Here is a 24821-nt window from a genome sequence, read left to right on the forward strand (position 1 = left end):
CTGGCTTATATGCTTACATAACGTTCTCACTATGTTCTCACATGGCTTTTCCTTCATACATGTGTTGAGGGAGAGGTATAGAGAGCAACAGCAGGCTCTCTGGTGTCTCTTCATATCAGGACACCATCCTGTTGGGTTGGGGCCCATCCTTATGACCTCATCCAACCTTAGTTACTGCCTCAGATGCTCAATGTTCACACATATAGCCACACTGGGGATTAGGGCCTCAAGACAGTAGTTTTGGGAAGGATACAAACATTCAGTCCATAACAGATGCTGTAGCTGTAAAACCACAAATTTTGATATGTCATGTTTTCTTTATCATTCACTTCAAATTATATGATGATTTTCCATTTGTGATTTCTTCTTTGACTATCAGTTGTTTATATGTTCCTTGATTTTCAAATATTGGAAGATTTTCTAGTTATTTTTCTGTTCCTGCATTCTAGCTTCCTTCCAGTGAGGTCAGAAACTATACCCTGTGACTTAAATTTGTGCCATTTGTGGGACCTTCCTTATTGACTAGTTTATGGTAAATTCTGTATGTGTTATTACCACCTTCATTTTATAAAAATGGATATTCTGCAGTTGTTGGGCACAACATTCTGTATATGTCAGGTTTGTTAATTGTATTCAATTGTACTATCTCCTTGCTGATTTGTTTTTAAATTTACATGTTCTGTCAAATACTAAGAGGTGTTATTTTAATAACTCCGCCTATAATTGGGGGGTCTCTCTTTTTTCTGTTTATTTCTGTCCATTTGTATGTGTATTTAGTCTATGTAATCAGGGTACATAGAAATTTAGAATTATTAACTAAATAATCATTGTTCTTGTTACTCCATTTACTCTCTGATTGTGCTTCAAACCAGCCTTAGTCTGCTTTATTGTTATTGTTCAGTTGCTTAAGTCCTATCCGACTCTTTGTGACCCCCTGGAGTTTGACTTATATTAAAATGTCTGTATCAGAGTCCTAACCCCTGGACTCAGCTCTCTTTTAGTGTTTGCTTGATCTTTTTCCATCCTTTTACTTTCAACTTTCCTGCTGAAGGGATGTTTGAAGGTATGTTTCTTGTAAGCAGTATATATAGATATACTTTTTGGCTTTTTTCCCCCTTAAATCCAGTCTAGCATTTTTGTTTTAAAATATTTGTTCCCTACCCTTTCCCCCATTTTTCCTGTCTTTGCTCATTTTTTTCTTTTCCTTTTCCAATTTTCTTTCTTTGGGAGTAAAATACTTTTTATTATACCATTTCTCTCCTTATATTCTTTTAACAGTTATCTTCAGGACTCCAACATATACCCTTGACTCATGATCATTAGAGTCCACTTGGAATCAGGGCCTCTTAACACTTCAAGGACATTTAAATTTCCACATATTTATCCTCTAGTATTTTCATTTCTTCCTGCTTTGCCATCATTCCATCTGAAATCTTTTTCCTTCTGCCTAGATAACTTCCTTTAGAGCAACAGAGGGAGAGAAAGAGGAGAGTGTGTTAGTGTATCTTCTATTAGTGGATTCACTTAAATCTTCTTTGACTTAAAATATCTTTTATCAAAAAAAAAAAAATTTTAAAAATATCTTTTATCATTCATTTTTTAAAGATATTTTTACTAAATATAGTACAGTCAATCCTTGAACAATTCAGGAGTTAGGGGCACCAACCCACTATGTATTGGAATATCCAGATATAACTACAGTGCGCCCTCTGTATCCACAGTTTTGCATCCAAATTCAACCAACTTTGTGGATTGTGTAGTACTATAGTATGCATTTATGGGGAAAATGTGCATAAAAGTGCACCAATGCAATTCAAACCCATGTCTTTCAGCACTTTAAAAATATCACACCACCTTCTGACTTTTATTGTATCTGTTGGAAAATGAGAGTAATGTTGCTCCTTCAAGGGTAGTGTTTCTTTTTCTGACTACTTATAACACCTTTGTGTCTTTGAATCCCAGCAGTTTTACTATAATGTGCCTATGTAGTTTTCTTTATATTTATGCTTAAGGCTTTCGAGTTTATGGATTTTGCCATTTGATGCTTTTAATCAGTTTTAGAAAATCTCAGCCACTGGGAATTCCCTGGTGGTCCAGTGGTTAGGATTCTGTGCTCTCACTGCCAAGAGTCTGGGTTCATTCCCTGGTTGGGAAACTAAGATCCTGTAAGCCATGCAGTGCAGCCCCCTTCTCTCCACCTGCCCCCACCCCAACAAAAAAAATCAGCATAGAAAATCTCAGGCAGTATTTCCTTTTTCTCTTTAAAACTTTTATTGGAGTATAGTTGATTTACAGTGTTGTGTTAGTTTCCAGCGTGTACTGTTTCCTCAGATAGACTGAAACTGTGCAGTCTCTCTCTTCTATGACTCCAGTTACCTGGAAGTTCGGCCTTTTCATCATACCTTGTATAGCTCTTTTGCTCATTTCCATGTTTTCCATTCTTTTTCCTCTCTTTACTTGAATTGGAATAGTTCTTACTCTATTTCACTTGCCTAATCTTTTTTTTTTTTCCCCAGTTTCTAATCTGCCCCAGAATCCATCTTAACAAATGCTATGTTTTTAGGTTCTAGACTTTTCATGTATAGCTTTCTAATAAAATTCTCTTTTTTCTTGAACATATAAATTATAACTATTTTAAAGGCCATATTTGTTACTTTCAACTTTGTCTCTCTAGTTTGGCAAGACAGCCAAAGTACTACTGCTTTTTGCTTAGTTTCTCAGAATGTTGTCCCATGCATACATGGTTTAAGGATTCACAGTAGCTCTAGGGAAAATTGCAGGCAGCATTTCAAACCTGTGTCTCTACCGTTCCCTTCTCCAGGATTTTTGACTCCTTGTGTCTTGGCCATCGTGGTATTCCCGAATTCCAATCCCTCTCTCCTCAGTCTGTTGAAATCTACATTGAAAGCCCAAGTTCAGAACTCCTAATATGGGGCTTAATGCAGTGTATTCTCCTTGCCTCTGGAAAGAGAATATGCCTCTGCTTCTTTCTTTTGTATAGTTTCCTGCTTTTATAGCTGGCTGTTCTAGGCAGATGGTCAGACTATACTTGCTACTTGGTCATGGCTGTAGACATGTAAAATGTATGTATGTTTTAGATCAATATAGTTTTATGTTTTCCCTTTTTTTAAACTTAGCATTATATATTGGGCACTTCTTCCTTTCAGTTAAAAAGTTCTTCAAAATCTTCACTTTTAATGATTGCATATTATTACATAATGTGACTATTTTGTTGCTCAGTTGTGTCCAACTCTCTGCAACCCCATGGGCTGCAGCATACCAGGCTTCCCTGTCCTTCACTATCTCCCGCAAATTTATGACATCATATATTTAATCATTCCTGTTGTTGGATATTTATTTTGTTTAAAAGCTTTTAATGTAATGATTTTACTTCAGTGTATCTTTCTACATAGCCAGAGATGCAGCCAAGGTAGAATTACTGTGACAGAAGAATGTGAATGTTTTAAAGTATGTATTGCCAAAATGCTTAATGAATAAATGGTGTAGTTTTATATTTTTATTAGCATCAACAAAAAGAATTGTAATTAAAATTTTTGGATTACCCTTTTAATGACCTTTTTCTCTTTATGAAAATAGTATGTGTTATAAGAATATTTTAAAAACACAGGTGAGCAATGCTAAAGAAAGTTAGCAGAATCTTACCACCTAGAGTCAGACAGTAATTGGCAATAGGTAATATACTCATTGCCATTCTTATGTGTTTAGAATCATGCTTGCTGTTTTTTACTAGGAGTATCTTGAACATCTGAGGATGTTATATATTTCTTCTGCCACAGTGATTTTCAAATTATTTCAGGTAATTGCAAAGCAGTTCATTCTTTTTGTTTTCTTTTTCTGTTTTTCTATTCTTCCTCTTCCAGACCTCTTCCTGTGCCAAAGCTGCCCCCTGGGGAGCAGTGTGAAAATGAGGAGGATACAGAGTATATGACTCCTTCCTCTAGGCCCCTGGGACTTCAAAAGCCAGAAGTGAAGTGGCCTCCAGAGATAGCGCAGAGTTCACGGTAGGTTCACAACAGTCCTGTTTGGGAATTCAGTTGACACCAACTCACTCACCTGCTTGGCTTGCTGCCTGCACATAGTGTTATCCAGCCAAAAATAAAGCAGAAAGATGTGTGTAGCCGCTAATGTTTTAAGCTTCTTGCAGCTGTAAGCAGTTCTACTTAAATGTTTCTTGAGCATCACAATAATTTCAAAAACATACACAGCTGTTACTCATAATAGGAGTCAATCTTATGATATTTACTAGTAGTGACACTGGCGAAGGGAGAGTGTTATCTTGATAGAATCAGGGTCTAGAGAAGTTGTGAATTAAGTGACTCCTGCTAAGTTTGCAGATAACAGAGTTCTGTTTCTGAAGATCATTATGCCACTTTCCTTCCGGTCCAGAACGTGTGACTGTGACCAGCAGGTCGATAGCTGTACATACGAAGCCATGTATAATATTCAGTCCCAGGTGGCGCCATCTGTCACAGAGAGTGGTACGTTTGGTGAGTAGTCATTCTGCTACTTTATTTATTTATTTAAATTTATTTATTCATTTGGCTATGCCGGGTGTTAGTTGCAGCATGTGGGATCTTTAGTTGTGGCGTGCAAACTCTTAGTTGCAGCATGTGGGATCTTAGTTCCCTGACCAGGGATCAGACCTGGGCCTCTTGCATTGGGGGCATGGAGTCTTAGCCACTGGACCACCAGGGAAGTCCCCAGTTCTGCTGCTTTAACAATCATTGATGTGCTGGAGGAATGAGCTGATAATGTCTGGCCAATGAGAGCTTGATCTAAGTGGAATATTCTTAAATAATTTTCTTTGCAAAGTATCTTTGATCTATGGCAGTAAAGGCCTTTCTTCTCTTTTATTTTTCATTCACACAGCCAGTTCCATTTGGGATTTTCATCCTTCCAGGGCCTGGCAGCCCTTGTGTTATATGGCCTGGACCTGCAGTGCTGGCAGCTAGCTCCCTCTTACTCCCATTGCTTTTCAACATTGATGAAATTCTTGTGTGTGTGGGTGGTGAATACTCCATTCCCATATTAACTAGCTTACCAAGTTGAAAGTTCAAGAAGGCAGTACATACAACAGGGCCCTTTGGCTGATCTTCCAAGGTGAAATGCAGATGAAAATGTTGACTGAATGCTGTAAAGTGGTGCTTGAGTCTTGGATTTCAGTGGCCGTTAACCTTGGCCAGGGTAGCTTTTGACATATTTAGAAAAATAGAGCTGCAGGATTGGTGCAGATTTTGGTTCCTTGTTTCTTTTATTTCTACCCACAGGGCCACACAGTGTTTGACCCAAAATGGATATTCAGTAACTGTTTGATGCTATATATGCTCGATGAGTGGATGTCCCTGTCCTGAAATGTTAGACAGAGAAGTATGTTAGAAAAAGAGGATAACTGCACACATTTTTCTCTAGGTGAAGGGAATTTGGCTGCAGCCCATGCCAACACTGGCCCTGAGGAATCAGAAAATGAAGAGGACGGGTATGATGTTCCCAAGCCACCTGTGCCTGTGGTGCTGGCCCGCCGCACGCTCTCCGACATCTCCAACGCCAGTTCCTCCTTTGGCTGGCTGTCCCTGGAAGGTGATCCCCCCACACGTGAGTCTCCAGGCTCCCTCAGGTTTACCCAGAAATGCTGTGTTGGCTCCCTATTTATACCAAGACAGAGATGACTGCCTAGTGACAGTAAGTCAGTAGCTGAAAGGAGTGGACCAAAGTGGGAGGAAAGCTGGTCCTGGGACCCAAATTGGGAAGTTAAAGTTGATTTAGACTCTTGAGAATTTTGCCTGACTTAGAAATAAGGTTATTACCTACACCCTGGCTCTGCCTATGTTGGGGGTGGTAGGCTTTCTGGCTCATCTGAGCATGCGTGATGACAGTGATAATTCAGCTTGATGATTTGGAGCACACATTCCTGACTTCTAGGCCCTGTCCCACTGGAAGGGAGGCGTACTGGCTCTGGAAAGCATCTGAGTGGGCCTAGAGCCAGCCCACATTTGGACCTCAACTGTTAAGGGCTGTCCTTCTTGCACCTGTGGCCGCCTGGGAACGCAGTGGCCAGAGTTTCTGTCACTTTAGTAACTAACGGAAGACAGCCTTTAGGACAGCTGGTGAAAAAAGATACATGGCATCCATTGCCCAAACAGGCAGTGATCCCCTGCCACCCAGCCTTGTTTAATGCTTCTTCACTGTGACCTCGGCTTATTTCTGTTCCTTGATTTGTAAAGGGAGAAATCTAATGCCTGCTCTGGCCCCTCAGAAATGTTTTTTGACTTATTCAGGCAGTAATGCATGTGAAAATTTGGTGCTCAGTGTAAAGCGTGTTGCAGATGTTGTGTGGGCAGGGCAGCATGGTCCCCGTCAGTAGGGCAAGTGCATGGTGTCTGTAGAAGGTTGTCCTGCCGTGAGAGGAAGGCTGTACACTAAAACTCTTAAAGCTGTAAAAACCCAGCTGTGTGACTGAAGAACACATGTACCCGATTGACAGTGGGTCAGTAATATCTCATACTAGCACATTGTTATTAGATGAGACTTTCTCCCCACCCCCACCCGCCCCCAGATTTGCAAATATTCTCTTTCCGATTTCTTCCAGACTTCACTGAGAGTGCCCAGGTTCCTGAGAGGCCACCCAAGCCGTTCCCTCGGAGAATCAACTCTGAACGGAAAGCAGGCAGCTGTCAGCAGAGCAGTGCTGCCACCTCGGCTGCCGCCTCCCCGCAGCTCTCCAGCGAGATCGAGAGCCTCCTGAGTCAGGGCTACTCCTATCAGGACATTCAGAAAGCCTTGGTCATTGCCCACAACAACATTGAAATGGCCAAAAACATCCTCCGGGAATTCGTTTCTATTTCTTCTCCGGCCCACGTTGCCACCTAGCACACCCCTCCCTGCCGCAGCTTAGAGGACCGAGGAGCCGGGAGCTCTCGCTCAAGTAGCACCCTAAAGGGCGGCTAGGTTCCTTTGGAAACTTCACAGTGAGGTCTTGCCCTGTCTGTGGGGTATCACATCTGTGGTTCCAAGATTTCAAAGCAGTGGACTGAGGACGGAACAGCTAGGAGGCTTGATTCTTTTCTTAATGTTTTAAGAGTGCATTTGAAGGTGTCCTTCAGTTCCCACTTGGAAAGAGTGTGGATTTTTGTGAAATGGTAGCCTACCTGGGGAAAAGTCCAGAAAGCAGAAGTACTGTGCTCTAAATCCTAATTGAGGACTTAAGACTTTCTTGGGTTAAGGATATGGTTGTATGCGTTTTGTCTGTCTGTCTGTGGTTGTGTGTGTCCTGTGGTTATAAGATTAACCTGCTGTGTGTGTAAATTCCAGGTGGGGAATTAGCACAAGAGGTTTAGGAAGGAATCTTAAAGACTCCCATCTACTGTGGTTTTCTCCCCAACCCCAGCGTGTGTTACAACTCAAACACTCCCCTTTGGCTTGGATTGTCATGTGCATAGCTGAAGTCTTGTATTTTTAGAACGCCTCCCCACCCCCCTGCTCTGTCTTCTCCCTGTCTCCTCTGCCCTCCTCCTCCTTAGTGTCCGTCATTGGCAGTGGGCTTACTGTGATCAGCCTTACTGACGCCAAGCAGCTTATAGGATGTTCTTTATAATGTGTGATGGTGTTGGTTTGTTTGGTAGATAGGTGGGAAAAAAGTACTGTCGCTCTGTCATTATGGTCCTGTTTGATACTCGCAGCGAACACTGGTCACTCCAAAGCACTGTTTCTATAGGAACATTGAATCTGTTTTTAAAAAGATGTTTTAATTATCGTAATTACATAATGACTGATATGAGATAGAGGCCTTCAGATACATTCCATGCTCTCCCCAGAAAGTAGTCTGCGGGAGTCAGTTGCCTTGGTGCCAGGTATGTGTTCTAATGTAGATCATGAGATTTTCTACTTAATGGGAAGGGGAAAACATTTGTTTCCAGCATGGCTTTCTGGCCCAAATACCATGAAGCACTTAGGAAGCTCCATTCACACGCTCTTTACCTTGTTATACATAAAATGCACACAGCAGACAATAAGGATTTCTCTCTTCAGCTTTTCTTCCCAGTGAATTTCAGCTTATATGGGTGTCTCCCTGTGATGATGAGCCAGGTTATATTTTCAGAGGTGAGTTTTTTTCTTTGCTCTTTAAGGAGTTGAGGGTATCACTCCAGGGTAGCACAGCATTCTGCTGACAGTTAGCACCAACCCTACACTGGTGCTGCCTGGCGACTCGCTTTTCTCTTTGTGCCTATGGCTTTGGGAATGTAGCATTTCCTTCTTCTTCCTCATCCCCTTTCTTCTTCCCTTTAGCTCTCAGATACTCTTTAGTGACTGCGTTCCCCACGGTCATTAGACATCACTGGTGTGATCAATGCCTTTATTGCACTCAGACAACATTGACCCCAGCTTGTGCCCTTGCCAGTTGGTAAAGAAGACTCAGAGTTCATTGGTCTGTTCCTGTAGATGCTGCCAGCCCGAGCCTTTTAACTGACTTCCCTGGCAGTGGGTAACCTTCCTCCTGGTCAGAAACAAGCCTGCTCCTTGATAAACCCACCTGCCTCACAATCTAAAACCTGGTTTTGTCTCACAATCTAAACAGAAATGACTTTGCATCTATTTTCCTTCCCATGTTATCATAATTGGACTTAAAGCTTTTTCTAACTCTTTTCTTGGCTTTCAGTTACTCCTAGATCTTTTGTTTTTCTCCTCTTGCCTCCGAGCCATTTACATTTCCAGAGTGGATGGTTTGGGGATTCTTGCTGAATTGCCGTGGTTACGCATTGTTTTCTCTTTATGGCAGAAATGACACAGCCCCCAGCAGGTGCAGGAGGGCCTCAGTCAGGGTGGAGAGGGCAGAGGAAAGCGACAGAGAGTCGGAAAGAGGAACCTAGTGTGTCTCCTGCTCAAAGCCGGTATAGTGTTTCACTTGTGGTAGTGTTCATTTTTGCACTTTGTTTAGATGTGGAAGGCCTAGGTGAAGAACTAGAAAACATGGCAGCAGCCTGCGTACCTCTGCCTGCTGGAGTTTTTCCTCATCTGTAGATACTACCTATAGTCTGAAGATCTGACAAGAGAACAAAGCAGTGGTTCTGCAAATCCTTTGTCTTTTCAAAGTGCATGCAAAGTCTTCTTTGAAGATTATGTCCTTCCTTATATACGCTAAAGGCAAGCTTATCCTTTTTTTTTTTTCATAATGGTTCATTGGGTCATTCAGTACTCAACAGTTCATTGAGTACCTGTGTGGTTCATTGGGTCAGCCCTCAAACTCGGTGCTGAACATATGCACCATTGCTTGGCCTGGTTCTTAGCTTGTCAGTTGTTTGTCTACGGGCACTCAGGGTCTCAGACCTTTTGGTGAGAGGTTCCTTTGGGTGCTCTGAGTTCATGCCTGGGTCTGAGTCTGAGATTGCCAGATGAGCCTCAGGCAGGTTTTCACATGGCTCTTGTTTGAGGATATTTCCAAAACCATAATTTCTTAAATTTTCCTTTGAGGCACCAGTCACCCATTCTTCATCCTCAGTTCATGTGGCAGTTTTTAATTCTTTGGTTCTGCTGTGAATTTAACTAAATTCCCCTTTCACAAGTGGGCTTTGAATTTTGCCATTTGGAGCAGTCACATCCCCTTTCTCCCTCTAAATTACAAATGGTTCCCCCTCTGTTAGCTATCAGGTAAGGTTAAAACCACTTTGCTGTTTCCCCTTTTCTCAAATGCATTAGGCTCTTCGGTTCAACCCTGCTTCCCCATGTCTCCTTGGACTGCTTTCTACAGCCCTCCTTGCTGGCTGGCTGTTTCATCCACTGCCCCTGCCATACTCCTTCTATTAAAGTCAGGGGTTCTCAAGGTGGAAAAAACCTGTGGGCTCAGTGATATACCTCCGTTTAGGTAAATAATAGATTTGGCAGTCTATCGTCTCAGCATTTGTCTGTTAATATTTATATCAATAGTGCTATATACCTGTGGGTGGCCATTCTCTCCCCTAACTCTCTCTGTGCCCCCAACCCTGCTCTGCGTGTTGTGCCATCCTTCTGTTCTTTTGCTTCTCATGCAGACTCTTCACACCAGGGCCCAGGGCGTAGTATAGTACTGTTAGTATCATTTAGCTGTTTTGTGGATTTAGAAGAAAAATTAGGGGGGTTGCTATTTCTCATACTTAAAATATTTATTTCCTCTTTAGAAAAGTAAAATATATTTTATGGTTCAATCAGAAACCTCACACATGAGGTTTTTTTTTTATATTTGCTTGCAAAGTAGGACCAGCTATATGTTCCCTTTAACAAGATCTAGATCTTTTTGCATGTGACCAGCAATGGTGTTAGTGCAGAATATTCTCCTACCTCACGTCATGAGAGGCAGAGGGGTACAGGCCCTCTTCCCAAACTGTAAATCTCCCCTCTTGCTGTTGGCCTTTCTGACTCTGCAGTGACCACTGCCCATGGAATAATGATATTCTGACCATTGGCCTGGCTCTCAGAGTGTGTGTTCGTTCAGCAGGTGGTTATGAGTGAATACCATGAGCCTCAAGTGCCAGCTCTGTGTTCTCGCCTGCCACCACAAGGCGGTTTACTGATGTTGAGGAATTGTACTTGGACTGTCTAGCATGTGCATTTGGCCCTAAAATACCCATTCCCAATTCGATTGTGCAGTTTATAGTCACAGCTGTATGCAGACATACGTTTCCTTATAGAGCTGTCCTGGTTAAGAATCATTTCAAGATGCTCCCCTTAACCCCTGTTATCTTCCTATAGTTTTGACAATGTCTGGGAGATTCCTCCATGTAAGTCTCATGGATTACCCACCATTTTTATGTGTTTATAGTCTGTGTGATGGGTCTGTTCATTGGCTCAGAGTTGGACAGTAGGGCAGTCAAATGTTTAAGGAAAGCATCTGCCTACAGTCCCCTTTCCACTCTAGTGCCTTCCTTGATCTTTTTACTCAGCTGCTTGTATTCCTATTCCCCTTTATTAGGAAGTTTTCTTATGACCCTTCTGGGACCTCTTACCATCTCCCATCCTGTGTGGAACTGGTTTTCAATCGTTCCACAGCCTTCCTGCTGATCCTATGTCTCTTTAGAAGAGCCAAAGTTGTGAGAGGAGAATGAGCGCCTGTCTCTGGGTCCTGATCGTCCACCAGTTGTTTGGTCTCCCAAGAGCCAGGCAGTGAGGTAGACTGAATTCAGTTCTCAAAGATGTCAGCCTGTATCTCTAGGAGTATGGAGCTTAGAGACCCTGGAACTTAGTGTAAGAGTCAACACGTTATTCTCCTCCTGGATTTTCATGCCCTAGAAATTCGATCTGAAGTATTCTCAGCATAAAGCATTACTGTTACTTTGATCTCAGTCTACATTAGCAGCCTCATGTTAGAAATGCATGTTGCCACTTAATGCATGGAGGAGGGCGCATAGTGGAAGAAGGTCAAGACTGTATGTTTGACCGTCCTGTTGAGCAGTCCTTCGGATACCAGAAACCGAATTCAAGCAGAAGAAAGGAGGGAGTCATCAGGATGCAGAGTATCTCCCAGAACCCAGCGAAGCAGTACAGTTGATTATGCATGGAGCTGAGAAACTTTGCAACTCGATCTTTCTCCTGCAAGTAAATCTGTTTGTCAGTAATGTGTGGCCGTGAAATCAGTACCCTAGTACTCAAGTCCTCATGGCCCCCCAGTTCTAGGGATCATCACTTTAACAGATACCCAGCTCCTTTTGTTCATATTCTCAAGGAAAACTGTCATCAGCCCAGCATATTGATCAGGTATGGGCACCCAACCAGTCCGCCTTTGCCACACAGGGCGGCAGCCGCGGGTTAGTTCAGGTGGGAAGAAGGGGCAGTGGGAGGTTCTGACTGGAGGTGAGAGAGACCCTAAACCATTTTGGGTTGGCCTAAAAGTTCAATCAGCTTTTGTGTATGATGTCATGACATGAAAACCCAAATGCACTTTTTGGCCAAACCAATACTTTAGTAGCAAAGCTTACCATACTGCTTTCTTGAGAGGGGAAAGGCAGGCATGGGACTGTGTCTGGGACATTGAAGAAGCGCTTAGGTTAACGTTAACTTGGGTTACTGTCTTCACTGTTTATTGCCTGTTTTTCTTTCCTTTATGAGTCCTGGCATCCAAGATTTCTTACCTCTTTCTTCAGGACCCGTTTCTCCTGTTCCAGAGCTAGTCTGTTCTTGGGTGACATTTCTTAGCCTTCATTTAATCTCAGGTTTCTGGCCGTCTTTCAGTTTCTTCAGAGAGCAGATCACAAATCCCCCGTCGCCCCTGCCCGTGGACTTCTGGGCTCTCTTCAGGTTTTAGTGCTGAGAACATACTCATTCTCCAGGCCCGTGGCCTCAGTCCCTCCATGTCCTCCTCCCTACCCTTTCATCTAGTCTTTCCTCTGCAGTGATGTCCTTAGGCATCACTGAGGTCCGTGGTACCTCAAAAACTACTTTGCAGTAAGAATTTATGACATTGGGACAGTTGCCAGGATGTGAATTAGGTATAGATTCCAGTTGAGAGTTTCTGCTGAGAGCTCTTTCGACAGGATGCATCTGTCCTCTCTGTCCGGTTGCTTCCTTTGTCATCCTGTAGTAAAGCCTTTGTTTGTTGGTTTTTTAAAGCCGTGCTTCTGCTTGCCTGAATCTTCTGATCTTATTTCTCTCATCCCGGACCCTGTCCCTTGTTATTAATGCAGTTCATAATTACTTACAACTTTTTTAAACTACTGGAGTCATTTGATGTACATCGAAGTCGCCTAATAATCCAAAGATGCACACTGAGGCCCGTGGTGAAGGCTGGGGCCTGTGTTTGAAATTCCCTTCTAGGCTCTAGAATTCAGGGGCAGAGGGACAGCCGTGCCACTTGCCTTCACCTAGTCCTAGGAAGTCTGGGTTGGTTTCGGAGGGGGAGCACCAATGTTTCTTGTTTCCGGAAAGTAGCCCAGGAGTGAGTGGGGGAGTCGGGGTGGGGAGAGCCAGGCCTGCCTAGAGGCCCCCTGGCAGTCTTCTGGAGAGCACGGTGCCAAAGGGCCAGCTGTTGACTAACAGACTAACAACTGTTTGGAGATCTCACTGCCCCTTCCCTTGTTCAGTTCTTGAGAAAAATGTAGCCGACCACTCCCTGTGTGTGTAGAGAGTGGAGGCTGAACGCCAACCTACTGATCTGGCAGTGGAACAAATCAGAGTTCTCATCGCCCTGCCCCAGATTCTTGTTCGGTCCCCAAAATGTGAGAGGCGCCCTTCACAAATCCTCCTCCTGCCCCTGGGTCACTTTGGGAGGCCAGGGGAGTCTGCTCGGTCCAGGCTGTCTGAGCCTCTCCAGGCCTGGCGCCACTGCCCTGCTGGGCCCCCGCGTGGGGGGTGTGTGCGCCTGCACCCAGCGCTCCGACATAGGTGCTAATGTGCCCCATGTGTCGGTTCCCGCCTCCCCGCCTCCCTCTGACCACGCTTTGTGGCTGAGGAAGCTGCGCTTACGGCTGTCTGGAAGCTGACGAGGCAGGGGACTGCTTACCCGGCTGTAGACCTGTGTATTCTGTTCCTTGGCTTCTTCCTTCTGCTGTCGGGGTGAGTGAGCCTGCAGGCGCCAGGCCCACAAGAGTGGATGCCTCCCGACCTGCCCGTCTCAGCCTTGTTTTAGTGTCCTGGCCTTGGCCTCCTGCTGAAATGTGTGGCAAGGGCGTGGCAGCTAGGAGGTACCTCCTCCCCCTGCTTTCTGGCTGTGGTGACTTGGTATTTTTAACCTTATATATCTTTTTGCTTTATTCAAAACAAAACAATTTTTAGCACACTGAAAAAAAAAAAAAAAAAAACCAAACATTTTGTGCCTTTCTAAGGCAGCACTGTATCCCAGGCTGCATTTTAGGACTTAATATGGAAATACCAGAGTCTTAGCTCCTCTACCTTGAGGGTCATTAGTTCTCCAGTCTAGGGGAGAGGACGTGTCTCCATGCGGCCGGGGAGGTGGCACCCAGGTGCAGCGGGTCAGCGGTCCCTTCTCCAGCCACAGTGCTGAGTTGGAAGAAATGAGCATTGTACCCCAGGATCATTTCGTTGGCTCCAGTCAGAATCTTAGTTGTCAGGTTGGATGTTCTGTATTCAGCAGGAGACAGAATGTTCCATGACTGCCAGGTATCCTCTGGACCGTTTCAAGTGACCCAGCCTCCCGATCCTGTCAGTGACCCAACGGCATTGAACAGTGTAGAGTGGACTCCCGAGAAGAGGAGGTTGTTTGTCTTGTCTTGTCTTTATGCTGGATCCTGAACTGGCCTAGACCTCCTGCCTCTCTCTTAAGACTTGGCTTTCCTTTCATTTGAAAACTTCAGACGTAGAGCATTAAGCAGATAGTGCCTCTGCAGGGGCGAGTTTTCCCCTGGGCAGGGCGGCAAGGACCACGTACCGGAGCAGAAGCCTGTCCTCAGTATGGTGGCCACTGTAGGTTTCAACAACAAAAGTTTTCTGTATAATGACGTTTTACTTGTCTCTTTCCCTCTTCTCAGTTCTTCCTTGCCTTTAACTTAATAAAGAATTGGGAGATAGAAACAGTTCTTTTCAAAGTCCTCCTTATTCAGGATTTTGACATTCTTGGCCTGGGTGGGGCTGGAGAGAACTTGATGCTTTCTCCAGAATGAAGAGTCCCATTTGTATATCAGTGTTAAAAATAAAACAAAATGAAACCTTAGATGAGATTTTTGTGGACTATTTTAAAAATGTGTCATTAATATAAAAAAATTATATTAGCAGTATTTAATCATTCTCACCTGTAAAGAATAAAACAGAAGGTAAATATTCTTACAGAGAATAGCAGAGCTTTAAAAGTCATTTTCATTTTAAGTCCATTTTGTTTTGCCAGTGTATTAATGTTTAGAGGTTCTGTTATACTAATGTTATTTATTAATTTTTTTCACTTCCATACACAGTTAACTAAAGAGCTTTTTCAGGCACCCATGTCTGTAAAAAATATTTTTAAATAAAGTTTCTTTTGTTGTAGCAGACCAGAGTTCTTGCTCATTCATGGGTCAGGGAGTAATGCATTGGGGAACTACAGGGCCAGATGTATAACCCCATCAGTTCATCACCAGACGTCTTGTTCTGCTACCTGGAGGGCCGTTTAAGTGACAGGAAAGGGGCAAAAACTCCCTGCCGACAGCTCACCAGGCTCTGTAAGCTGCCTCGGTCAGGGCAGCTCTGCTGCTAAGGAGCAAGCTTATCCTCTGTGTTAGAGCTCGAGCCCTCTGCTGAGAAGCAGAGGTGACCTCTGGTCCCTGCTCCCAGCTGCAAAGGGCTCTGTGTTCCTTTTGGCATGGTTCCAACTCTGCAGGCCCCAGGCTGCTGTGGTACCCATGATGAATAAAAAACAGTGTAAGATTAAGGGACAATTAAGCTTTATTTTTCATATATATATATATACACACACATATATAAAAAGGAAACAATTTGCAAATTTACAACCTAACAAAACCATATATATACACACACACGCACGCACACACACACACACGCAGATACACATACATGCCCCAAAGCTCTAGCCAGGCCCATTTCTCATCTCCAAGTACCATTCTCCCATTAGGACCCTGGTGCTAATATAACTTTATAGCCTTAACCCTTGTAAAGGACAATCTGGACCTCAGCTCCAGCCCCCACCCCAGCCTTCAGTCATAATGTGATTCTTAGAGCGGGTGGGGGGAGCCAAGTGAATGAGGGTGCTCGGGCCCAAGGGCCTTCACTCTGGAAATCTGTGCCTGGCATCCTCACTGACTATCCTGTAAGGAACACCACCAGGTCCTAGCTTCTGCCCAGGGAAAGAAAGGAATGTCACAAAAGCGACTCCACAGGCAGGCAGGCAGGCAGCTGCTTCCATTTACTGTGTGGGGGTCTCCCCAGAACTGAAGTGAGCAGTGACCCTCACCCGCAGAGAGAGGCCTGGGCTCACCACAGCCATACTTCAGTGATATGACTGGATTATGAAGCCAGCCCTGGGCCAGGAAGTCAGCTCAAGATAAACAGGCTACCTAATTTGGTTGCTGGTAGAAGACGGGTACTTACATCCATAATGAGAAAACAAGTTCTATAAGAAACTCTCCTATGCATTTCTGGGATATTGAGGCTCCTCCTTGGTCTCAACAAATTAAGACCGTGGTGGACAGGTCCCCAAGGAGGGGGCCTCCAGGGCCACATGAGGTCTTTCTCTGGACAGCTCGGGTCCTAGCCCACGTGCCCTCTGAAACGGGGTCTGCAGGTAAGCTGGAGGGGGATCTTTTCCACTTCAGTAGTCCACTTTAGAGGCTTTGGCGACCATCCTGAGTGCTGGGGAGGAGGGTGAGCAGGGAACAGGGGAGGTTCCAGGCAGTGGGGGGAGAGCCGTGTGATTCAGCGGCTAGTGCCTCAGATCGATGTATTTCTCTCCCTAAAGATGGATGAAGAGCAGAAGTGAGGTGGGGATTCGGAGACACAGACCGGGGTTTAGGTGCCAGCGCTAAGAGGGAGCAGGGACTGAAGCCACAGCTGATGAACTAGGTGCAGCGCCTGGAGGGAAGAAGCCAGGGTGGGGGCGGGCGGGGGGGCGGGCAGGGCAGGGAATGAGAGGTGAGACCCCCCAAATCACACTGGGCCGCGCGTCACACCTAGTGATGTGAGCCACCAGCGCCGTTCAGGAAGTGGTGATAGACGGGGTCCTGCTCTTGGTCCTGGGGGCTACTTTCTCCGGGGTCCCTCAGCCACCTGCCTGGCCCTACCATCTGTGAGTAGCGTTAGGGAGGCGAGGTGGGAGCTGCTCCCCGTTGGAGACGGGGAAGGATGAAGGACAGAGTTAGTGTTCAGCAACCGTCAGCCCCTGCTGCTCCCAATCCCTGAAGACTGTCAGGCTCTGGCCATGGGAACTGCCTCCTACCTGGTCTCCTGGAGCCCTCTTGTCACCGTTGCTGCCCTGAAGGAGGCCCATCTCTTCTGGGAGCTTATCTGACTTAACTTCAACTACAAATTCGCTCTTACGAGACGGGGGCAGCGTGCTGGGAGGAGGGAGGGAGGCAAGAGGTTGGCAACTTGAGGGCAAGGGAAGGGGGGCTGTCAGGAGGGACGGCACTGGGTGATGACGGGCCCTTGGGTGTTCTGGGCCAGCTTGGGGAAGGGCAACAGGGAAGAAGGGAAGCGGTGTGGTGGAAGGAGCTGGGTAGTGGTGGGAAAGCAGGTGTCCCACTCCTGCTCCGAACGGGCTAGTGGGCCGAGGGCTGGCAGGGGAATGTCCCCGAGGAGGCAGCAAGCTGGCAGCATGAGATGGGGGGGTGGGTGTGCAAGATGCCAGGTATCGTGCTTACATCTCTTGTTTGCCTGACCGTCCACATGGCAGCTTGCCCTTCTTGTAGAAGAAATAGAGGACAGCGCCCAGCAAGGCCAGGACCAGGACGCACACGGTCACAGCCACGATGACCACACCCTTGCTTTCGGGCTCTGTCAGCTTCTTCTCTGTTCCACAAAGACACTTGGAGTCACTCCCTGCCCCAAGCTGTCACGTTACCATCACTGCCCTGCCCAGTCCAGGGCTGATGGAAGGTGGGCAGCTGCCCAAGGCACCCCTGGGCTGGGCAGGGCAGAATGAGGATGCCCGGTCCAGCCTAGCTCACCTGTTGAGGTGCCGTTGGCTCTGGCAGGGGGGCTGACGGTGGAGGTGCTGAGGTTGGTGGTTCTGTTGGAGTCTGGGGTGGAAGACATGAAATGGATTGGGGTCAGGGGTGGGAGAAGAATGAGCCCGACGTGGGCTGGTCCCCACCCCCTCTGCAGGACCCGGCCCTTACCCAGCTCCAGGAAAATGATGGTGGTGTTTCTGCCCAGGGAGTTGGAGGCCACGCACTCAGCGCCTGTCTCCAACAGCTCTGGGGTCACCAGGACGTTCAGGACACTCAGGACACTCTGCGGCTCCTGGTCTTGCTCACTTGCCTACAAGGAAGGAGGCACGGCTCAGGGGTGGGAGGGTGTCGGGTGGTGGCAGCAGAACCTGCAAGGGGATGGCCCAGCGCCTGGGAGGTTGCCGTGCGCCCACTCACCGCACCGTGGACGCTCCACACGATGCTGGGCCGAGGGTGCCCCGAGGCTTCACAGGACAGATTCAGCACTGAGTTCTCCTTCACCCACATCTTCTTTTCCCTTAATGCCATCCATGGGGGCCCTGCGTGAGGGCAGGCAGGTTGAGACAGCACACTCTGCCAGCCCGCCATCCCCTCCCCGCACCAGAGCGCCCCAGGGCAGCAGGTGATTTCTGGCCCCCGGAGAGCTTGAAAACACTGACCAACTCAAGGGCCTCACCAAAAACAGCCACGTTGACCAGCTGGGAGCGGTTCAGGCCGGGAACGCTGGGCACAGAGGCCAGGCAGCGGTAGCCTCCCCCTTCCTCCCGTTTCAGTTTGTGTAACTGGAGCATCTGCCCTTTTGCCAGTAACTTGCCTGTCTGAGATGAGAGATGGGTCAGAGGTCACTCCCAGGCCCATCCATGCCCCCAGAGCCCTGGGTCCACCTGGGTACCTTTTCTCTCAGCCACTGGAACTGAAGGTCCTGGTTGCTCTCAGCCTCACAGTTCAGGGTAAGGCTGCTGCCCTCCTGGCTCTCAGGGGCTGCGGGGCTCACCCGGACATCAGACACATCTGGGGGTGCAGCAGTGGGGTCAGGCAGGACAGGGCGGGTTGGATTCCCTCTTGCCCCAGCCTGGTCCCCCTGTCCTGGGCCCCCAGCCCCTCACAGTTCACCACCAGCTCCTGTTGGTCGCTCTGCAGCGATGTCGTGGTCTCCAAGTCCAGGCCCTGACATTCATAGCGGCCACTATGCTCCTTCTGGGCGGGATCCAAGACCAGGACCCCGTTGTCATCCGTCCTCTCTTCCTCCATCTCCCTGGTATTGAGGTTCTGGGAGAGGACGAGAGTGTGATCAGAGCAGACCTCCAGCCACTCTTGCATGCCCGCCTCCACCCAGAACAGAGGGTCCCACACCTGCTTGATGATGCTGAAGTGGGGCTGGGGGTTGCCATCAGCCAAACACCTGATTTCCACACGGTCCCCCTCCTTCAGCATCCCCTCAGGCTCCACTTCCAACCACACTCTCTCTGCCGGGTCTGTATAGGCAAAGGGGACAGTTCTCAGCCCAAGAATGGCCTCTGTGCCAGGCAGGTAGAAGCTCGCAGGACCCAGCCCCACTGTGAAGGGTCGGTACTCACAGAAAACAGGGACGGTGACCTCCTTAGATTCTTTCATGTGGTTCCCACTGGGTAGCCGGTAGCTGAGCTCACAGTAAAACTGGGCATCTTTGTCCTCCTTGGACACCTGTGCCTGCAGAACGCTGCGCAAGGTAAACAGACCACTGGACTCCTCTGTCTGGGATGACTGGATGTGGACCCCTGGTCAGGGAAGAAGGGGAGAAGGGTTCGGTGGGTCTCTGCTCCGCCTCCATCCCCACCCTGTGGTATCCTGGGTCGGGGAAGGAATGGTGGGGAGCCCCTGTAGAGGGCCGTGGATCATTACAAATGCCACCTGCAACCCTTCAACCCAGCTATTTACTGCTTGCTATCTACCCCAAACACACGTGGGCACTCATACAAGGGTGTGTGCAAATAATACTGCAGTGATTTAAAAGTAAAGAGAAAATACTCTGGATGTCTACTAACCAGAATGAATGGTTAGCTAGATCATATTATAGCTATATTATATATTACATTATAGCTCAGCCATGTGAAGTGCTGGGCAGTAGGTAAACAATCAGGTAGATCTAAATAGAGCGATCCAGCAAGATTTCCAGGACTTGTTGTCAAAAGGAAAACAAAGTGTAGGGCAGGCTGTGCCATTCAGATCAGGGTTTCTCCACCTCAGCACTACTGAGATTTGGAGCCAGTACTCTGTGCCCTGTGGGATGTTTACAGCATCCTTGGCCTCACTGCGCGCCCCCCTCCCCAAATGCCAGTTGCATCTCTCCGTATGCAACAACCAAAAATATTTCCAGACACTGCCAAGTGTCCCAGAGGAGAGCAAGATCAGCCTTAGAAGAGAACCACTGATTTAAGTAATAAAAAACAAAACCCTATATAGTCCTAGATATATTTACATGTGTGAGTAAGGACCTAGAAATAGGCTTGAAAGAATACATACACACTGACAGCAGAGATATTTCTGGGAGAGGGGTCTGCGGCAGGAAGGAAATTTTCCTTCTAGATTTTCTGTACAGTTTGAACTCTAATGATAATATTTTCATGGATGGCTTGTGTACTTAAAAAAAAAAAATACAATAGTGACTTCCCTGGCGGTCCAGTGATTAAAGACTCCGCGCTCCAAGGCAGGGGTCATGGGTTTCATTCCTGGTTGGGGAACTAAGATCCAGCATGCCTCACAGTGCAGTCAAAAAAACAAAGTAGGGACTTCCCTGGTGGTCCAGTGGCTAAGACTCTGAGCTCCCAGTGCAGGAGGCCCAGGTTCGACCCCTGGTCAGGGAGCTAGATCCCACATGCTACAACTAAGACCCAGAGCAGCCAAATAAATAAATAAATAAAATTAAAAAAAAAAAAAAAAAAACAAAGTAAAAGTGCAAAGCGGTCCCCATATAGTGCCACAAGCATGGCTTCTAAGGGCAGAGAGGATGACTTACGATTCTTCTCCTCCTTCAGTGACTGGCCGTTCTTGTACCAGGTGACTTGAGGAACAGGGTACCCATTCCTTCCGACGCAGGTGGCAACCTAGGGAGGACAGGGCGTGAGGCTTCCTGACTCTGTGACCTGGCCGAGCTGCCCCCTCTTAGCTCCTGCCAACCCGCCTCCCCCAACCCCAGGCCACCCCAGCAGACCTCACCTCCACAGGCTCCTCACTGTTCACAGAAATGCCCAAGGTATTGACCTGGATGCTTGGCTCCTCTGGAGCTTCTATAAGGGAGAGAGGTAGGGAGGCGTGTGGGACCACCGCTTCCCGGGCCCCACGCTGCCCACAGGGCGCGGACGGGGCACTCACTGTAGACGCGGAGCCGGATGCGGTGCTCCTGAGTCCGGCGCCTGCCCTGGCACGTGAAGATGCGGTCATCGTGGGGCGTGATGCCGGTCAGGGCCAGAGCAGTCCCTTTGTCCTGGAGGCTGAGCCGGTTGTGGTACTCCCCAGGCTCACTCTGGCCCTGACCCTGACGCACACGGAAGATGAGCGTCCGCTTCTCCTTGTGGACCTGAGCAGAGGCAGCAGGGCGGGGGTGAGGGTCCTGGGGCTACAGGAAGGGCAGGGCCTCCCGCCCCTGCTGCCCTCTGCTGCACTCACAGAAAACCAGTCCACGTGGCTGAGGTTGCCCTGGGCATGGGAGAGGCCACACTTCAGAAGGGCCGTGTGGCCCACTTCCACCTCCACCAGCTCGGGCTCCGGCTGCTCGGCCTCTCCGGGCACACCTGGGGGGAGGCGGGAGGCGGCACCAGCAGCTGTGTGAGCTCCAGCTGCTCACCATGCCCTTCGCTCACACCCGCTCGCAGCAGCTGTTCTCTCTGCCACTTCAATGAGGGTCCGAAGGGCACGCTGTCCTCTCTAAGCCTCAACCACTCTGTATGACTCCCCCCAACCCCGGGCCGGCCCTCTCCTGGCTCAAGGGAGCTGGGGCTGGACATTTCTGGTCATTGGAGCCGAGACCCTGAGCACCAGGAACTCTCAGATGAGGCTGGCAGAGGGTGGGCCAAGAGGAAGGCCCCTTTCCTTCCAGGCCCCCTCCTCCCTGGGTGAGCTCAGAGTGTGGGAATGCAAGGCATGTGCCAGGCCGGGGCACACAGGCCCTTTTTGTCCCCACACCCAGGGTAAGACATCACTACTCTACCCTTTGCCCCCCAACGCCCCCCCCCATAAGACCCCAATGGGCAACCCTGGTCAGGAGACCCCTATCTCCTACTCTGTAAGCAGCACCTCTGTGGATTCTCACACTCTCAGGGGACCCCATCCTGGGAGTCTTGTGAGTACAGGAGGGGTCAGAGTCATGGAGGGGCCAGAATCTCTCCCTGGGGTCGGGGGCAGGGGTCAGGGCAAGGGCCAGGCAGTGGGCAGGAGTGACGTCAGCAGTGCCAGTGTCCTGCCCGCCCCACGAGGAGGTGATGTCACTCCATACCATCTGGTTGGACTCGGGTGCCTGGGCGGTTGCCCTGAGCTGGCTCCCAGACAATGAGGGCAGATGGGGTGGTCTTCAGCCCAGAGCAAAAGCCTCAGCTCCCTGACTCAGTTTCCCCAGCGCTAGAAGAACGGGGCAGGGTGGGGCTGGACCTTCTGCAGCACTGGAGCCCCATGCAGCCCTTTCCCCTCCATCCCCCAGAAAGGCTTTGAAGGCAGCAACCAAGAGTACCCCAGGGATACTGTTGGCATGGGCACGAAGCCATGGCATTGGGTATTGCCCAGACCTCCCTTTCCCCAGCCAGCCAGCGGCGAGAACCCGGGAAACGGAGCCAAGAGAAAGGAGCGACACCACTGCGGCCATACAAGGGCAGGGTGAGCCCGGGAGCACCCGGCTCCTGGGCGGTTTCAGAGAAAAACTCCGAGGTGCAGGGGCCCTTTTCCCACCTGAATTTGGTCCCATTCCGGGAGGTGTAACAAGTCTGGGGCGCTCGCACTCTGGGACTCCGCGATCCCCATTCCCTGCCACCTGTGACCCCGTCACCCGGGTAGGCGCGAGGGGACCCACACGGCGCTCCAGCCTTTGCCAACGCCCTGGCAGGGCGGGAGCCGCCGTACCTCCCCCTCTCGCTCACCTCTAGCCTGGCTCGAAGCCCAGGCGGGAGAGGGAGGGGTCGGTGCACCCCTCCAGCTAAGAAAGCTGCGTTTTCCAGCAACAGGCGGGCGCGGAATTCAGGATTTGGGGATGCGCTGTAGCTGCCCCTCCCGCCAAGGCTCCAATCACGCTCCCCGCCCCCCGCCCCCGAGAAAGCACCTGAAGAAAAGCTCTCCCCAGCGCCTGAAGGGACTCTGCTCCACCCCTTCCCGATCCAGGCAGAAGCCCCCTCCCCGTCTCCCCAGTCCTGCTCCCGGGGTGGTCTGGAACAGAGACCGCAAACTGGCCACAAAGAAGAGTTGTACGCGCGCAAGGCGCCGGGTGCCGGGGACCCCGAGAGGAGGAACGCACGCCGCCGCGCAAAGCCCCGGCCCCCACCGGGATGCGGGCTCTGCTCCCGGGCACGCTCCGCCGAAGACCGCCGGGCCGGGCCGTTCGGGGTGCGGGGCTCCAGCGAGCTCACTCACCCGCGGCGCGGCGAGAGCAGCAGCAGACGGCGAGCAGGAAAACGCAGATGAGCCCGGACCGTCCCATGCTTCCCGGCCGGAGGGCTAGAGCCAAGTGAGGGAGCTCGCGGCCGCCGGGGGCTGACGTCAGGGGGGCGGGGGAGGGGGCCCGGGCGCCCGGGCCGCCCGCCACGCCCCGCGCAGCCCACCCCCCGCCCGGCGCGCCGCAGCCCTAGGGGGCGGGCCCGGCGCCGAGATGCCCGGAGCTGCGCCGCGGAACAGCGCGGCGCGGGGTTAGGCCGGAGCCTTCCTCCCAGCCCCCAGCTAGGGAACGGACAGGGGGCGGTGACAGGTGTCTCCGAGGCGGCTGCGGGGAGAAGCTGGCCCGGATGCTGGAGTCCCGCCGGGTCAGACCCCGCTTAGCCCCAGCCAGCCCGTGTAGCCCTGGGGGACCTCCTGGCGGAGGAGCCACTGGCAGGTCCTTGGTGTCCTTGGTGGGGGCCTCGCTCCCTTTTAAGCTCTTCTGCCCGCCGCCTCCTCCACTCCCCCGGACCTCTGCTCCAGAGAAATAGGGCTTCCCAGAACGGTTGCACCACTGCGGCGGCCGCCGGCCTGGCACTGCCCCCAAGCCTTGCAGTCCTGGCCGCTTTGAGGGAAGAACCCTGGGCCGGGGGCCCACAGACCCAGAGGCATCTGTACTGGGGAGTGGAGACGGTGCGCTAAAGGTGGTCCCTTCACCCTCAGCTCTTGCAAGTCTCAGACCAGAGGAAGCCGGGAGGGCCTGAATTCACAGGCCCGAAGTTGTCACACTTGTCCCACCCAGCCCGGATCTTGAGGTTTCTGCCCCTGCTGGCTTCACTCACTGAACCCAGCCCGGGACTCAGTTTCCCCTGAATGAAGAAAGAAGGGGGGAAAATGAGTTAATGGGCACAAGATCTCCAGCTTGCCCCCCCTTACCTGTTGCTGTTGCTGAGGGTTGAAGAGACCCCCTGTGTCAGGGCTCTTGCCCCCCAGCAGCTGAGGGTGGGGGTTTTGGAGGAGGAATCAGAATTGACTCCAGGCTGCCCTGCCCAAGTGGAATCTGTCCCAGCGAGGCGGGGGGAACTGCATCTCCCCTTATTCCCAATGCCTGGGTCTTCGGGCCCCTTGAACCTGAACTGAGGCTCTGGGGAGTGAGACTTATTCCTGTCTCATAGAGAAAGACCCCCAGCTCCCTGACCCTGGGAAAGGGTTCCACATCATCTGGGACCCGTCTAACTGGGAAGGTCTAAAGGGGGCCTGGATTTGGGATAGAGTCCTGTCCTAGGCAGGGCAGCCTTGCCGCTGGTTGGGGGAGGAGCAGGGTGAGGCAGCAAATGCCGGAGATGGGCAGGTGACTTAGAGGATGCTCCAGGATGGCGTTTTGATGACGCCGAGATGACTCTTGAGCCACATCAGCCCTCATCTTTCAGATCTTTGCTGATCCCCTCCTCCGTCTCCATTAATTTTCAGCCAGAGGCCATGCCAGGCAGGCCAAGCCAGGGGCCTGGAGTCCGGGGTGGGGGTGGGGGGTGAGAGAAGGATGGTGCTTCCTCATCCCCCAGAGTGAATGTATGGACTGGCCCAGGGCCCAGAATGGAATGGATGCATTTGTTTTTGTCTGCAGGGGCAGGAGTG

At 49.8% G+C, this 24821-nt stretch overlaps 2 protein-coding genes across 4 annotated transcripts in view; one reads left to right on the forward strand and one right to left on the reverse strand.

The window, feature by feature from the left end:
• Positions 1-14961, forward strand: part of CBL (Cbl proto-oncogene) — an 87261-nt gene extending 72300 nt beyond the window's left edge. For both annotated transcript variants that reach the window (XM_043482610.1, XM_043482611.1), the window contains 4 exons: positions 3882-4022; positions 4408-4508; positions 5431-5613; positions 6608-14961. In XM_043482610.1, coding sequence (XP_043338545.1) covers positions 3882-4022; positions 4408-4508; positions 5431-5613; positions 6608-6888 — 706 coding nt within the window. In that variant the 3' untranslated portion in view covers positions 6889-14961. The remainder of the gene's footprint in view (positions 1-3881; positions 4023-4407; positions 4509-5430; positions 5614-6607) is intronic.
• A 375-nt stretch (positions 14962-15336) lies between these two features.
• On the reverse strand, positions 15337-23338 carry MCAM (melanoma cell adhesion molecule). Of its 2 annotated transcripts, XM_043482612.1 has the most exons (16): positions 23187-23338; positions 21240-21364; positions 20946-21150; positions 20790-20860; positions 20590-20677; positions 19172-19351; positions 18948-19069; positions 18701-18863; positions 18487-18605; positions 18271-18412; positions 18012-18133; positions 17763-17904; positions 17592-17663; positions 17286-17433; positions 16862-16979; positions 15337-16378 (listed from the first exon to the last, which is right to left on the reverse strand). In XM_043482612.1, exons 1-16 carry the CDS (start codon positions 23251-23253, stop codon positions 16349-16351), a joined length of 1914 nt encoding a protein of 637 aa, XP_043338547.1. In that variant the 5' UTR covers positions 23254-23338; the 3' UTR covers positions 15337-16348. The 2 variants fall into 2 exon arrangements, with proteins under 2 accessions (XP_043338547.1, XP_043338548.1); XM_043482613.1 differs by lacking the exon at positions 16862-16979.
• Between the last annotated feature and the right edge of the window lie 1483 nt (positions 23339-24821).

Source organism: Cervus canadensis, chromosome 11 (assembly GCF_019320065.1).
Source record: "Cervus canadensis isolate Bull #8, Minnesota chromosome 11, ASM1932006v1, whole genome shotgun sequence".
NCBI classification, from domain to species: domain Eukaryota; kingdom Metazoa; phylum Chordata; class Mammalia; order Artiodactyla; family Cervidae; genus Cervus; species Cervus canadensis.